The sequence below is a fragment of the Alexandromys fortis genome, unplaced genomic scaffold (genome assembly GCF_014885135.2).
Source record: "Alexandromys fortis isolate MF-2015 unplaced genomic scaffold, M_Fortis_MF-2015_v1.1 scaffold_336, whole genome shotgun sequence".
In the NCBI taxonomy this organism is placed as follows: Eukaryota; Metazoa; Chordata; class Mammalia; order Rodentia; family Cricetidae; genus Alexandromys; species Alexandromys fortis.
This window is the reverse complement of record NW_026068207.1, coordinates 118,867-135,929: the sequence shown is the minus strand read 5'-3', so window position 1 is coordinate 135,929 and position 17,063 is coordinate 118,867. Positions and strand designations below refer to the sequence as shown.

General features: G+C 42.4%; 1 protein-coding gene across 1 annotated transcript in view; it reads right to left on the bottom strand.

Moving 5' to 3' along the window:
• Dnah6 (dynein axonemal heavy chain 6) overlaps window positions 1-17,063 on the bottom strand; it is a 185,874-nt gene that overhangs the window by 150,977 nt on the left and 17,834 nt on the right. The window contains 7 exon segments of the mRNA XM_050130231.1: window positions 2,372-2,524; window positions 4,706-4,857; window positions 7,707-7,827; window positions 12,633-12,833; window positions 13,955-14,071; window positions 15,832-16,000; window positions 16,666-16,792. Coding sequence (XP_049986188.1) covers window positions 2,372-2,524; window positions 4,706-4,857; window positions 7,707-7,827; window positions 12,633-12,833; window positions 13,955-14,071; window positions 15,832-16,000; window positions 16,666-16,792 — 1,040 coding nt within the window.

Genomic DNA, 17,063 nt, shown 5'->3' with positions numbered 1-17,063 from the left:
TGTGTGTGTGGGGTGAATGTTCAGAGCTGAGTACAGTTTAGTCTTGGAAAGGAGTTTCTCTCCCCACTTCCCGTTCATTGCTGCCATGCAGTTTCTAAGATCATAGACGCTCTGATTGCTTGCATCTGAGCGTCAAGGGCATGTGCTGAGCAGCTGTCACTCTGGAGCAGTCCCTCGGGTGTGGACAGTTTCTAGTTCACAGGTTCAGAGCCCAGATTTATAGTGATACCTCACTCTAATTTGCTAAATGATTTTACTGAATCTCAAATGGCTATTCAACAACCTTGATGGTCTACTTTCAGCGGACAGTGTGTTTCCTGTGTTCCCTAATTTTCTGGAAACAAATGGTTCTGCAGTTTGGAGGCAATCCCTCAACCCCAACTCTACTGTGTGGTTCTATAAGTCATCAGGTTTGCTCAGCTGGGACGTGGAGAATCCAGCTCCTACTGACCTTTCTCTTAAGCACAGCCAGAGTTAGAGGCAGATGTAATCACAGCTATCTGCTTTTGTGTGGAAGCTGACTACAGCTCCTTAACATGTGGCCTTGACTGAAGGGAGGCATGTGGAGAACAGTTCTCTTCCTTTAGCATGCGGGACAAGGACCTCAGGGAGCTCCTTCACACAGGCTGAAGTGCTCCTCCCAGTGGTTCTGACTTACAAGGCCTAGAAAGGGGCCCAGGGGTGTGCCTTCTGAACAAACACCCAGGCTCTCTCTTATCTGCTCTGGTCTGGCCCCTTCTGAGAAGCTGTTTTCTAGAGGAACAGAGATCAGAGAGGAAGGAAAGGCCTTTTGTTTCTTCTGTGCTTTCCTTGTCCCTACCTCACCCTTTTGATCTATCCATAGGAACCAGAAAATCTCAGGCAAATTTAGAATACATTTTCCACTTCTTTTCTTTTATTAATATCTTATTATTTGGTGGTGTGTGCACGCATGCACACACATGCACGTGGGTCCCTGAGGAGGCCAGAAGTCTGGATCCTCTGGGGGCTAGAGTTACAGGCAGTTGCAAACTTGTTGATGTAATAGGAACTGAATTCAGGTCCTCTGGAAGAGCAGCCAGGCCTCTTAACCTCTGAGCCACCTCTCCAGCCCATGTTTCCATTTTCTAAGCCGCAGCCTGTGGGTTGGAGAAAGAGCAGTGACCCCCAAAGAGAAGCAGAGAGGACGGGTGCAGAGGGAGGATTCAAGCTGTCCTGTTCTGTCCTTGGTCAGTTCTGAACCGGGCCATACTTGTGATAAGAGTTTCCGTGAGACAGCTTTGAATCATTAAATGATGACCCCATTTGGGCATAGAGTAGGTCATGAAAGGCTTGGCTCTTTGGCTAAACACAGTCATGAACACATAAGGATAAATCTTTGGTATCTTTAGTCCTCAGGGATGAAGCAAGTCTGCTGTTCTCGAAATAACAGACAGGAATGCTTCTTTTGCAGGCAAGTGAAAGAGGCTTTACTGTTAGTGCTGTTAATAACATAACCAACTTTTACTTTGTCACATTTATTCAAATTTTGATACTTTAGAAAATGATTTATCTCTACTTCAGTGACAAACCGATAGGAATGAATTCAGGGAAGAGCCTTAGAGGAAATCAATCAAGTTTCCAGGGAGAAAGCAAGCAAAAGAGGCTCACAGGAGGGAGGGTGGGAGGAAAGAAGGGAGGGAAGGAGGAAGAGAGACAGAGAGACTGTCTCTACTTAAGCTAATGTTTGCATTGCTTTTTTCCACTTTTTAAAAAAGATTCATCTATTTATACAGTGTTCTGCCTGCATGTATGCCTGCAGGCCAGAAGAGGGCACCAGATCTCATTACAGATGGTTGTGAGCCACCATGTGGTTGCTGGGAATTAAACTCAGGACTCTTAACCTCTGGGCCATCTTTCCAGTCCTCTTTCATCTGCTTTTAACAGAAAACCTCGAGGTGTTATGTAGGTATAGGCTAAAGGATTATAACCCCATGATGACCAACATCCATGTTACCACTTACTGCTAAACAAGAACGGCCACAAACTATGCTTGAGAATATTGACTTTGTGGTCAAAGACATTCAGATTTTGATTCCCGCTTCACCACTTGCAGGTTCCGTGACGTTGGCTAACAGCCTGTTTTACTTTGTTTCCTCCTCTGTGGCATTTGTGAAGAAAGAGATGTAAGGTGCGTGAAACTCGTGCAATACCTGCTGAATGGCTAGAATTTGGTAAAGATTAGCTGCCGTTACTGTTAAAACACAGGGCATCATTAACCATGCCTGAAAGTGTTTCTGACATTTAGGCAGCTGTTTCCTGATCCAGGGTCCCTCATTTGTCTCTTGTCATGTGTGTTCCTTTCTTACTGTGTGGTCGGAGACACTGAATTACAGGAGAACAACCAACTTACCCGCTCCTGGATTTCGTCAAGGAAGACTAGGCTGTTTACATACTCTATGGTCGTGGTGGGAACGAACTCGAGCTTATACTCTGCATCTTGGGCCTCTGAGATGATGGCATCCACTTTTTTCTTGCTCAAACAGGGAAGCATGCCATTTAGTACCTAAGAAATAAAAAATAAGACGAAGATCATAAATCATTGGATATTTCTGCATTCTTACGTACTTTAAGAAGTCTCAACAGCACTAAATCAGGTGGTGTGTGAGGACGATCTCTCACTAGTAACTGCTTTCCAAATGACAGTCATTTGTAGGTGGGGCATTTAGCTTAGCGCTCTGACACTCTGCGAGGCTGCCTTCATGGTGGACACACAAGGCTCCCCGTGCAGCGTCAGGCCCGGGTCCACTCTTTTCCTAATGGGTTTCAGCCATGTGCTTTGGAAGAAACTGGTCTCTCTTTGAGAACAAAGACAAAGATTGCCTGATCCCAGGGTAAATATGAGCAAGGTCTCTTTGGAACAAAGTGATTGGGTTAGGGTGAACCTCCGACCTTGACAGTTTTTGTTCTGGGTGAGGGAGATAAGTGCCTAAACCTCTAGTCTCTTCTTTCCCATTTTATATCGACAAGGAAATATTGAGCCTGTAGAAACTTTCAAGCGCCATTTGATAACCACGAGGCAATGCTCATTTTAGAGTGATGGCACATCTAGGAATTAGAAAGTAGGATGAGAGAAGCTGAGTGCCTGGTGTTGTAGGGACAATGGTGTTCACTCAATTTCTGGCTGTTTATGAATGTTTTCTGCAAACCTAAGTCTGAATTTTATTTTTTTGAACTGGTATGTTTGTTGTGGTAAAAAAAAAAAGATGAAATTAATTTGTATTTACTCCAATTTTTATCTTTTGCTAAAATGAATGTTTATTGTTATTTTATCTGAAATTTTTTATATGTAATATATGAAATATTTATATATGTATACCATGTGTATGACTGGTACCCTTGGAGGCCAGAAGAAAGCATCTGAACAGGTGGTTGTGAGCTGCCATGTGGATACCAAACTCAGGTCCTCTGGGGAGAGCAACCAGTGAACATCTTCTTAACCACTGGACATCTCTCCAGCCTCTCTCTTTTTTCTTTCTCCTTCTTTCTTTCCTTCCTTCCTTCCTTCCTTCCTCCCTCCCTTCCTTCCTTCCTTCCTTCCTCTTTCTTTCTTAGAGACAAGGAAGCACACACCGGAAGAAAGCTCTCTGTCATACACACAATGCCACAACAGAAATCCGCATTCAGGTTGCCACTCTTACTATCTTCTAGCATGTACACCTAGAGCCAGCAAAGATTTTCCTTAAGGTTCAGACAGTAAATATGTCAGACTTGCAAGGGCATACACTATCTGTCTCAAACACCCAGCTGTGTCCTCATAGCAGGGCAAGAAGCCACAGGCAGTGCTTAAACATGTTGACTTTACTTGTTCTAATTAAACTATGTGTACAGAACAATAGTCAAGTTGATGAGCCATGGAGCGCTCTGGCTGTGTTTTTCCATTGTTTTCTGGAGGCCTTTGAGAATCTGCAACCAAGTGCTGCAGCTAAAGGACATACTATTTTGGTTGTCTGAGTTGTTCTGGATGTTTAAGAAGAGTTAGGCTCAGGAAATGACCCCTTAAACTTGATCTCAGCATTCTGGCTGAGCAACAGTCCCACTGGCACACTGAGCTACCAGTGGTAGCTTCTCTAGGGAAGTTTGGAAATGTTCCAAGGAAACAGGAGTGGGAAATTGAAGCCTACAATCTCCTTCCCTATGGCATCTAAAAGTTGAAAATGTCTGCGACAGAAAGAATATAGGCTTTTTCCTACAAATGAAGGGTGGGGCTGCAGAGATAGGCAGCAAAGTGCTTGCTGTACAATCACTAGATTCTGTGTTTGGTCCCACAAACACACATAAAAATGCCATGTGTGGTATGCATTTGCCATCCCAAGGCTGAGTTAGCAGAGATGCGTGGATCCCTAGAACTTACTCATAGCAGCCTTGCTGACTTGGTGGATTCTAGGCCAATGGGAGACCCTGTCTCAAGAAAGAAGGTGGATGGTTTCTGAAGAATGACAGCTGAGGCTGTCCTTGGGACTTGCACACATATGCACACACCTGCAACAGCACACGCGCGCACACACACACACACAGACACACACGTGTATGCAGATCAGGGATCACCAATATTATTATGGTAATTTCAACATTTGTAATGCGCAAAGATGAATATATTTCTTTTTAATGTATGAACTATTAGCAGACACCATAATTACAATGATAAGAAGAGTGGACGCCACATGTTGACCTTTCTCACAGTTACCTCCAAACACCGCAGCGGCGAGGGGATTAGTTTCTCTTTCAGCTGCTTGGTGTCAATAAGCAGCAGGCCTACGTTTCGGGTGGGTCTCAGGGCTACCGAGTCCTTGTGCTGCTTGTGATATTTTTCCAGCTGTGTACTGAAGAATTTGACATCTACAGAAAATGAGAAGCATAAATGATTGAATCCTTCACAGTAGTTTTTAAAGGAGCAGCCTACAGTAGACTAAAAACCACCCCAGCCTGAAGGGCGGCCATTAAGTAACAAACGATAAGACGTGATGCTGGCAAGGGTGTGGATGAGTGGGAGCCCTCATTCCCTGCTGGTGAGACTGCCAACTAGCTCGTACACATCTACCACTTGACCCAGCTGCACCACTTCTCCGTGGAGAGCTGAAGGGCTCCCGGACAGTGCACCAGAGACACTGGTACATCAACGCTACTGCAGCGCCACTCTGGGAACAACCTTGGTGTGTGGCGGCAGAAATGGTAGAGACAAGGCGACTGATACACACAATGGAGTTTTTTCAGCTACAAAGGATCAAGTTATGTCACATGCAGGAAATGACTACAGCTCATCATATTAGGCAAATCAAGTCAATCTTGAAAAACAAATATTGTGTCCTATGTGGTCCATAGATTTTACATAGACACATAAAGTTGCATGTGTGTATATGACATGAAGGTAGAAATGAAATCTTCCAGAGGGACAGGAGAGGAGTGAGACGGGGAAGAAGGCTGGGTGGGGGAGGGGTGATGGAAGGGTGGGGTACGGAGGAGATGTATTCTCATTGTCCAGTGTTTACCAGTCTGAAAAGCTTTTATGTAACATGCTACCATCACAAAGAATACACCCAAGGAAAAATTAATAAATTTATGTATGTGTTTTTGCTATTACCCATACTTAGAATGCTTTGTATGTCTAAAGTGTTAATTCATAATGCTTAATAAATACCCTTTTCTCATAATAAAAACCCCACTGTTTTACAGTGTCAACACCTGTCTCCGGCCCTCACTCAGAGATAAAGTGACTGACTTTGGGCCTGCCTCTCATGCTGTATTTTCACACTTCGCAGACGCTGCGCTTCTAGCCAGAAGAAGGTCTGTCGACATTTTTAGTAATGTGCTTTTTATTATTTCTTTTACCTTTGAGATTATAATACTTAGATAACTTCCCCATTTCCTTTCCTCCTTCAAGTCCTCCTATAAACTCCTCCTTCATCTCTTCCAAATTCATGGCCTCTTTTTCATTACTTGCTGCTATATACATATGCATATTTATTCCTAGATACAACCTGCATAGTGTGCATAATGTTACCTCTTTGTATGTTTCCAGGGCTGACCTATTGGTGCTGGAAACCCAACTGGTGTGCTCTTCCCTGGGGAAGACTATTTCTCTCACTCCCCTCATTCCTCGGTTCCCTATAGTTCTTTGTATAGGGTCAAGGCCTCATGGCTGGTTTCCATCCACTTTGGCATGTTTATTATGTTGTCCTTGTTCATATTTAAGCAGTCAGTCTGGCGAGACTTCATGGGTGTAGCTTCTAACATTTTCTATTATTAATTTGTATATTTTATTGTGATTTTACCATCCCCACTCCTCCTACACCCATACCCTAGATCTCCATGTCAGGAGCCATTTCAGGCTTCTCACATCTCACAGGGCCTTGAAGTAAAAATCTTGAGACAAGAAAACTTAAAGTTAGCCAAAACATTACTTGCTGATCGTGAAGACTCGGAGCTCTGGAAATCACCACAGAGTGTCTTCAGGGCTTTCTGCTCATCACTAACAGCAGGTGTTCTAGCCACTGACCTTGCAACTGCCCTGCTTAGCTGCCAAACTGCCCCACTTAGTTGCCTAGCTACCGAGCCCCTCCTTCCCTTCCCCTTTTCCTCAGTCCCCCCTGCCCGAGCTCCTTTCTGAGGAGTATTTAAGACATGAAACTTGCTTTAATAAACGGGATGCCTTGACAAGGAATACTGCTTGGCATCCGTTTCTCTTTCCTCCCATGTCTTTCAGACCCTGGAGTAACTTAGGACCTGCTGGGCATGTCATCTCCACTCCCACTACTCTTCACTTTGTGTCCTTTTTTCCCTAAATAATGTACTGACTCCAATTTGTATGACCCATATACTCCTGGGAGTGGAACCATCCACAACAACTTAGCTGGCTTGCCAGGGCCACGCCTTTTAAGAAAACTGGCTCTCCCTCCCCTATTGGCCATCAGCTATCAGTAGTTCCTGAGCTGAGTTTGGGGATTTTGAGCACCTTCCCCATCCATGCTGGAATGTTGACTGGCTTGATCTTATACAGGTCTTGTATAGGAAACCACAGCTGCTGAGAGGTCATTCATGCAGTGGTCATGCATATCCAAAAGATACTGCTTCACTCCAGTCCTCCTGACCCCTACCTGCCATGGATCCTGAAGCTCTGTGGAAGAGAGGCAGGTGAAGATGTCCTTTCTGTGACTGAACACTCCACAGACACAATAAGGCATAGTGCCTTTTTTGAAAAACATAATGCTACCATACACTTAGCAGACTACAATGTAGTGTAACTTAAATTTTATATGCAGCAGGAAACAAAGGAGTCTACGCTCACTTTTTGTGGTCTTCACCTTGTCGAAGTGCTTCAGAGCTACATTTAGAGTTTCCTGAGGTATCAGATCTAACCTAAGGTGGACAAGGTCGTCTGGAAGTTAGACTTAATCTAAGATCCCTTTCAAGTCCCTGTAACACACAGGTCTTGGAGCCATGGTACTCACAGCAACCTCAACAGATAGACCACAGAGGAACTGGGCAACTGCCTCCCACAGTACACACACAGATGGAGTGAGGGGAAAAAGAATGGGAGATTCCATGGAAAAGATTAGACATGGATAAGTTCCTGTCTTTTGTCAAGTCAGCTGTTTCTGGCTGCTAGTTCTCACTGAACAGAGACCTAGAGGATGACAAAATTTGTTATCTCTGTCAGATGTGCTAAGTGAGGGCAGATGGGAACTCACCAGGCTCCTGCTGCTTCAGCGCCTGCAGATCAAGACTCTCATTTTCCTTGAAGAATATCTGAAACTTTTCAAACGTTGCTGCGTACAAGCATGCAGAATCGAATGCTGCGTGGATTGTTTCCTAAGTGGTAGAAGATGAACAGGACTATTTTCTTCTCTTTCTTATCATATTTAGTTACATGTGGGGGGGGGGGCGGCGGAAGGAGGAGGAGGTATATGCACAAGTGCAGGTGCCCACAGAAGGCAGAGGCATCTGATCCTCTGAAGCAGGACTTAGAGTTGCGAGCTGCCTGGTGTGTGTGCTGGAAATCAAGCTTGGATCCTCTGCAGGATCAGTGTGTGCGCTTTTAACTGTTAAGTCATCTTTCTAACTCCCATGGCAATTTTAAGTAGGATAGTAGAATTCAGTCTAACAGTACTAAACACACACACACACACACACACACACACACTCACACTGCATGCATGCATAAAACTTAATTCCCTGTTTTTCTACCAGCCAATTAAAAACCATGAGTCATGACTTCAATCTCAATGCAACATCGTTGGGTTCAGTTTAGTGTGGTTGGCTTTATGTTGAGGTCTTTGATCCATTTGGACTTGTGTTTTATGCATGGTGATAGATATGGATCTATTTTCTTTCTTCTACATGTTGATATCCAGTTATGCCAGCACCATTGGTTGAATATGCTTTCTTTTTTCCATTTTATATTTTTTGCTTCTTTGTCAAAAATAAGGTGTTCATAGGTTTGTGGATTGATATCTGGGTCTTTGATTTGGATGCATTGGTCCTTCGGTCTCTTTTCAGGTTTTAACTTACCAGATTGATTATTAAGTTTGCCTACCTCTTCGAGTCAAGGATGTCTTTATTACACAGAACCATCCCATCTAAGAAAACTCTTTCAATTCCAGCTTATGACTGCCACAAAATCTTCAAAGTCTTTTTATGTTCATATGTATGTTTTTAATATTTCCTATTGGGTTATCACCATTTATTAGCCTCTTTTTATTAATCTGAGTGGAGACTTTTCCCTTTAGGCATTTCTATTCTATTCTGTTCTATTTTAGAACAACTTATATAGCATTGTACTTTATCCTTGGAAATTGTTTTACATGTTATATAAAGCAATGAGTCTTATTACATGTGTTATACATAGGTGCCATTCTATTTCCCCTCCCAGACCGATCTTTCTTGTGAGGAATCTCCCTCCTTCCCCAGCAGTCCCTCCTCCTTTCACATCACGTGTGTTCTCCCCACTCTCAATAAACCAGACTCAGAAAGACAAATTCCATTTGTTTCTCTTACCTGCAGAAACTGGATTTCATCTATGTGCATATGTATGATGTGTGTCAGGGGTAATAAACCAAAAGGAACCATGAAAAGGGAGGATAAGATCTTAAGGGCAGGGAAGTGAATGAGAGCAAAGTGGTCTTTGGAGAACTGATAATATTTCCCTATGAAATCACTGGAGCCCTGTGCTTTTTGTAAGGTGCAGCTTTCCCTATGGCAAGGTTTCTATGTGTGGCTCATTATGGTAAACATGCCTCACCTAAATATACATATTTATTTTGATCAGCATCTACATAGTAACATCAGAGCTTTTTAAAGGCTTTTGCTTGTTTTAAGGATCATTTCTTTTCATTCTGATTGTATTGGTCAGACCTCATCCATTCTTATTTCTTTTCCATTTGGTCTTCCTTTGGATGAGAATGGTATGCTAAGGTATTTTATTTACACTATTTTTTTAATGTTCTGTTTGTTTAGTCTGCCTCTTAGTCTTATGAAAGCGTCTCCTGACATATTTGCCACACATACATTTTATGTTTTATTACAAATTGTGGGTCTTAAAAGAGCTAACTCTTTTTTGCTCGATTAGTGCTTTTTGACTTAAAACAGTCCTCTATGTGACATCAGGGTTACTGTAGCAGACAAGACACTGCTCCCCTTGGAAAGGTCTGCCTGCAAAGATGGCGCTTGTTCAAGATCAGAAAACCTGGGTTTCAGAAAGGGCTCCACCATTTCTTGTCCGGAAAGCGTGGCTCATAGCTGAATAATTCAGAAAAACGTGGTTTATGCTGAACATCTGCTCTCCCATGGGGGAGTCTAACAATTTGGCCCTTGCTAGGCAGAGCATACCTTCATGGTGAGACTCAGTGGGAACCCGGGTTGAGAAGCTAAGCATGCCTGCTAGACTCGTTTCAGGGCTCCTCACTGCTAGCTGTGGAAGGGATCAAGTGCTTCTTTCTCTGTACCTCCCCTGGGAGCCCGCCCTGGGGGCTTGTGCTCCCTTCTCCCGGACTTTATTTCCAGCTGCTTTCCTTTTGTTGCTCTCACTCTCCAGTCTATCCCTGTATTAAATCACAGCTCTGTGAACAACTGTACCCGGAGTCCCCGGGATTGCCTAGCAAAGCACAGAATGTGCGGTGGTCTTGGGGCTCTTCCACTCTGGGACCACAAGCTCTGCATTCTTACGGCTTGTCTGCTCTTTATACCCATGAGTGACCCTCCAGTTTAGCCTTTCAGAATCACTGCGTTCGCTTTGGTAACATATTGGTTGCGCAGCTTTGTAGACCAAATTGAAAGTCTTTGTTTAAACTGGACCTGGTGCCACAGATCTGCAATCCTAGCTACTTAGGAGCCGGAACAAGAGGATTCCAAGTTCAAGGCCTGCCTGGGCCTTGGGAGGAGCCAACCATGGTAGCTCAGTGAGACCTCATCTCAAAATCAAGAGTAGAAAGAGGGCTGAGGATGTAGCTTGGTGGTAGAGCCCTCACTTGTCACACATGAGCCCCGACTCTTTCATTTCAGAGGTGGGCAGAGCTCACTCTTCATTGCATTGCTGATATGGTCAGATTTTAAAAATATGTTTTCTAGTTATTTCTGTGTTTAATTACTTAATTACTGATTTATTAATCTCATTATTTGATTTTTTGATTTTACTAACTACTTAATTGTTACCCATGGCCTCGTTATTGATCTTCAACCTTCTCCTTCCGTCTTTCTTCTGTTCTCTTTGGTGTGTAAAGTCGCCCAATTTCTCCTTTAGTGGAGCACACCTCAGCTGTGCGTTACTTCGCATCCTCATCTCTGTCTTTGTTTTAGGCTTCTGTACATTCACAAGCAAAGTTGTAGCAAACACTAAGCAGAGTTTCATTTGCTTTAAAGTCACACCTTCCTTAGGTGAAAGAAACTCCTTCTCTAGTGGATTCCTCTGCGGCTAACAAATTCCCAGGGCATTTGCACATTTAAATCTGCTTTTCTTTTTTAAACATTTCTTATTTTAAATTATATTTTGATCACACTCATCACCTCTCCCAGGTCTTTTCAGATTATTTCCTCCTCCCTACTCAACTTCAAGTTCTTTCTTAGAAACAAGCCAATAGCCAATATAACAATAAACCCTCAAAGCAAGAAAACAAACTAAAACAACACCCAAACAGGAAAAAATACCCCTCTATCAAAATGTAACCAAATAATAGCACACAGAAAATCTGTGGAGTCTGTTATGTGTTGGTCAACTACTCTTGAACATGAGGCCTGCCCAGGAGTTGTTGATATATCCATGTTTTCTACGTTGGAGAAAACTGTTAAATCTGATTTTCTATAGCCTTGATTCTTAAGGGACTAGCTTGGCTAGATAAAAATTATTTCTTCTCATGAGTTTATTGAAAAATTATACTTTACTATTGTCACACCTCATTTTCTAAAATTGTTTGTTTGCTTGCTTATTTACTTATTTGCAGTGTGTGTGTCTTTCTGTGTGGCCCTTTAAGTGTCTTCTTCAATTGTTATTTTTCTTGTTTTTTGAGACAGGAGCTCTCATTAAACCTGGGACTCACCAACTGATAGACTGGCTGGCCAGTAAACTCCAGGGCCTTGCTTGTCTTCTTTTCCCGGCCCCCAGCTGAGGCTACAGACGCATGCCATCATGTCCTACTTTTGCATGGATGCTGTGGGGTTGCAAACTCAGTGCTCGTGTTTGCAAGCGGTTGCTTTACTGACTGCACCTCCGTGCTGCTTGTATGACGTCCGAGAGGGTGGGAATACTCACTGCATACTAGGTTTAGGTTTTATAAGGCTGGATGTATAATGAATGACGGACAAGTAGGCAAAGTTTATGTTTGAAAATCATAATGTCTTGTGGATGTCCAGGAGAGAAGGCAATTGAGGAGGGTAGGGGACATAGTTCAGCTTTCATTTCCGGAGGCTGCCAAATCTGATGACCTGAGCTTGTCTTCAGGACCAGCCCTACAAGCTGTCCTCTGGCCTCCATGCTCGCTGTTTCATGTGCACATCCACCACACCCATACACAAACTAAGTAAGTTAAATGTATGGTCAGCATTAGCACTTAAGGGTGATGAAAAGAAGCCTTTATAGCTAATCCCTAACAGGCCTCAAATCATCACATTGTGTCTTAAAAACACACAAAACATTTAACAACGAGTACTTCAATTAGAATTACAGCTGGCAAGACCTTACTCTGCTCTATTTGTACCCAAGGTGTCCCAAGAAACACATGTTTGCTAATGGCAGGCCACTGTCCTGCCCGACGTGGTAAGCTTTGTTTTTCATGTCATTGGTTTTGCAGCATACACAAAATGTTTTTCTTGCAGTCTTGTTTATTTTGTATGACGGCAGGTGCCGCCACGTACTGACGGTGGTCCGAGTACAAGGTGCTTGTAGGAGTCAGTTCTCTCTTTCTATCCTGGGATTAAACACAGGTTCACCCACTGAGACATCTCACTGGCCCTAGCAGGACAATCTTTACGGTATCTACATCATTTTCAGATTTTACTATTTAGAGATTAGGTACCTATCCATTTCTACAAATGGAATATTCAAAGATTAGATGGGAAGAAAGCATATTCCTTGATTTCTTACAAACTGGGGATATAATCAACAGTTTTACTAAAAGCAAATCTACCTTTATTTGCAGGATGATGGTGAGGAAATTCCTGTCATCCTCAAACACCGCTGACAGGCTCGGTCCAGGGCCACAGGTCTTCTCTTCCAGCTTCCTGTTAATGAATGGGCTGGTGAAGGCGTCAAAGTATGAGTCGGGCACCAGATTAGGAACTGACAACACAGTGTTTTGAAAATGATTGATTGCCCCAGAAATGCCATCCTGTCAGAGAGAAAAGCACGAACATGATGTAAGCACAGATGACTGCATTTATGGAGTTTTTAAATTTTTCTGATATATAAGAATAACTCCTGTTGGGTAGTGGGGGTGCACACCTTTAATCCCAGCACTTGTGAGGCAGAGGTGGGTGGATCTCTGTGAGTTTGAGGCCAGCCTCCTCTACAGAGCGAGTTCCAGGACAGCCAGGGGTATACAGAGAAACTCGGTCTCAAATAAAAACAAAATAATTACAACATATTGTAATGAGAGACATATTTGAAATATGAACAAAACTCTAGAGGATCATGAGAGGAAAGCCAAATAGAACTTCAGGGAAAAAAATTTAAATGATGGTTAGAAGTTTATTGGTATTTGGAGAAGTTTATTGGTATTTAAAAAAGTTTATTGGTATTTGGAAATGGTTTCTATTCTAGGAATGTAAGCTGAGAAAAAATTAGACATAGAAACAAAGATTTATGCTCAAAGACATTCACTGTTGAATAACTAAAATAATAGGGAAAACAAAAATGTTAAAAATGGTAATTTCAGACTTATGAATTATGATATATATAGTGAAAAATGTTATAGTCTTTCCCAAAGATGTTTCCAAAGTAATTAATGAAATGATAAAGGAAGAAAGAAAGAAAGAAAAAAAGAAAGAAAAAAAGATGAATAGAGAACATACTAGAACCTCAAATTAAAACTGTGCCCAAGTGCATATAACTTCATAGTAGATTAGGTATACAGTATACTAGAATACACAAAACAAGTCTGGGAGGAAGCATGATTATTATTTTGTGTTGCTAAATTTGTGAGCTATTGTTAAAGAACGATGAATAATCAAAAATCAGAATTTTTAAGGTAAACCATGATTTTGAAAAGACTTCCAAAGTTGCATTTACAACAGCTGATGTTTTAGACTCTGCTCAGAGGGATGTTTCATCAGTCTACTTTTTGTACCACACTGAATTGTCCTCTCCACAAAGTGCCTTGCCAAGCCTCTGCTCTGTCCCAAGGCAAGGGGGCTGTGCTAACTGCAGTCTTACCAATCAGCTGACCATGTGAACGGGCTTCATTATTTTAAAGGTCGCTTACTTGCAGATATCAGATAATGAAATACACACCAGGAAATCTTCCAAAGACGGCTCGAAGAGTAGTGACTGCACCGTCAGAATCAGTTCTGTGAGGAACATGGGGATGAGAGACTCATCTTCTTCCTGCTTTTCCATTATGGGGGCCCCCTGGAAGGACCACATGCACACTGTTACAGAGATCCTACCTAGCAGAATGCTATAAAGGAAAGCAAACATACAAAGGTGAGTGGCTCAAGTTCACACAATGAGCTGGATTCAGATCCTTGGCTTGTGTAAGTCTTTCTGGGAAAAATACCATAGGAAGAACAAAAACAAAACTATTGGAAGATGATACAGCAATGCAAAAATATCTCTCTTTGTATAAATGAAAATGCAAGCAAACATGGAAAACACTTGACTGTGGCCTACCGGCATGAGTCTAACCAGCGTCCATCTTGGGCAGGAGAAGCATGGCATCTGTCACACTTCCCTTCTTCCCATAGTTCTGTTCTGTCTACTCCACCCACCTAAGGGCTGCCCTATCAAAAAGGCCAAGGCAGTTTTCTTTATTCAACCAATGAAAGCAACACATAGGAAGAAGATCCTCCTACACCATTACTGTGTCACACTACAACTGCCATGATGAGATTGATTTTTTTCTTTTATTTTCTCTTAAATTTTATTTTATTGTAAATTTGAGGGGTAGTTGCAAGGGAAGAATATGGATGCAAAGTGATGGGAAGATGGATGGGATCAGAATACATGATGTGAAAGACATGAAGAATAAATAAAAAGAAAGTTAAAAAAATGAAGTTGATAAACTCGATAGAAGCCACACCTTATAATAACCAATACTGCAACAGATATGCATTTGTTAATTTCTGTTGCTGTCATAAAATATCCTGACAAAAAGCAGCACAGGGGGAAAAGGGCAGACTGGGCTTACAATTCCAAGATGTAGTTGTGGTGATTCTTTGTTTGGGCAGAAACAAATAAAGTTTGCCTGAAGATCAGAGTGTGAAACTAGTCACACTAGCTAGTCCTAGAGACCAGGCAGTGGTGGCACACAGCTTTAATCCCAGCACTCTAGGACAGAGGCAGACAGATCTCTGTGAGTTCAATGCCACCTTGGGCTATGTTTGATTGAATCAGTCTAAGAGAAACAGAGCCAAGGGGTGGTGGTGGTGGCGGTTCACGCCTTTAATCCCAGCACTAGGGAGGTGGAGACAGGAAGTGATATGACTGGGTGGAGTGAGGAATATAAGGCGGGAAGAGACAGGAACTCAGGATTCAGTCTGAGGTTTTGTGGAGACAGGATCTCGCGCCCTTTGTCTGAGGATTTTATAGAGTTAAGACCTAGGGTTGGCTGCTCCGCTGCTCTGCTCTTTCAGCTTTCACCTCCTAATATCTGACTCTGGGCTTTTATTAAGACCAGTTAGAATTCACACAACATATAGTCTGTCACCGAGCATAGGTCAAGGCAGCAACGGAAGCCACTAGCCACATCACATCCACGGTCAAGGGCAGAGGCAGAATGCATCCTTGATTGCTTTTTAACTCCCTCTACTAATTATAAATATATATATTATATATCTTAGTATGTATACTCCTACTTCTATCTCCCAGGGCTAAGACCAGGAAATGGTGCCTTTCACACTCAGGCAGGCTTTCCTTATCAGTTAACAATCCAAATAATTCTGATAACAATATGGACATGCCCAAGGGCCAATCTGACGTACATGGTTCTTTATTAAGTCTCCCTCCCTCAATAATCATAGGTTATGTCAATTGGACAATTAAAAGTAACCAATATAATATTCAAATACAATTTTCTCTTTTTCCCAGAATACAGAAAACCTCAGGAAAAATCATAACATAAAGATGGTCCTTGGTAGACACCCAGAGATGTGATTTTTGTCCAAATGTACCTTTTTCTCGGTGACTTCAGGCTTCTCTTCAGTAATCCATTTCTGAATGATGTCTGCTGAGGGCGTTCGCTTTAGTTTGTCAGAGAGAAAACTCAGAAGCGAGCTGGCAGTGTTCACTGTTAAGACGTGCAGGGTGTTCTGAATTAGGTAGTCATTCAGACGGATGAAGCTTGAGGAGAAAGGAAACACGCTCAGCTTTCCATGATTACTGCATTTTCCCTATAGCAACTCTAAGGCAAGGATTTAAAACATAATGGCTCCTGGAATTTTGGTTGAATTATATTAAAATATGAGATACTTCAGAATTATTCTTAGACCTTTTTCCCCTGAAAAGATAAATATATTCAAATACATGACATTGCTTTAACTAGTGGTCCTAACTTCACCACGAGCTATTTGATGAACAAGATGTGTGATAAGAATAACGCACCCAGCTCATCTGTTCAAAGGGCCACAGGAGTTCTTCAGGGTGCTTCAGGGGGAAATCCTATGCTTACAACGCATGTAACTTGTGTCTGTAAGGAAAGTCTGTAATCTTTGCCATTTGGTTCCCATGGTTCATGCCCTGTGGGATGCTGAAATGGTGCATGTATCATGTGAGACTCACACCTGTAGCACCGCACTCATGGTGCACATCAATGTTCTTCAGTAGCAGTTGTTAGCCCAAAGGCACCGATTTGTGTTCTTACTGGGGTATTGACCTTGCAAGCTGCGTCTGATTTCCACATCAGAATTGCGGGGCAAAGCCTTTCCGCACAGACTCATCTCCCCAGCCCACGGCTTGAGAAGTGTAGATTCTCTGTTCCAATCCTGAAAGGAAGAAGATGCTCTCACCATGTGAGCCTCGTGCAGTGATGCCTTTTGCTGGCCTGTTCTGTGTAGGTCATCTTTTCAGATTCTCCATAAGTTGGCAAATCAAATGGAGCTTCAACAAAACTTGCTATATTTATCTTAAAGTAATCTAAGGGCAATACAAGGGACAAAGCTTCTATAAATATTCCACCTTTCAATATTGATTAAAAGAAAAAAATGAAAACACAAAACAACAAACTCCTTTGATTTGTGAAACAACTCTGAATCCCCGACAAAAAGATAGAATTTATGCTTACAACTTATGCATACACGCACGAGTTTGGAACAAATGAAAAGAGAACAGCTGTTTAACTCAAAGGGAAGTGAGATTACAGAAGGGATAGTATTCTAGACAGCTGCCCCTCTGGACTCTCCCAGTT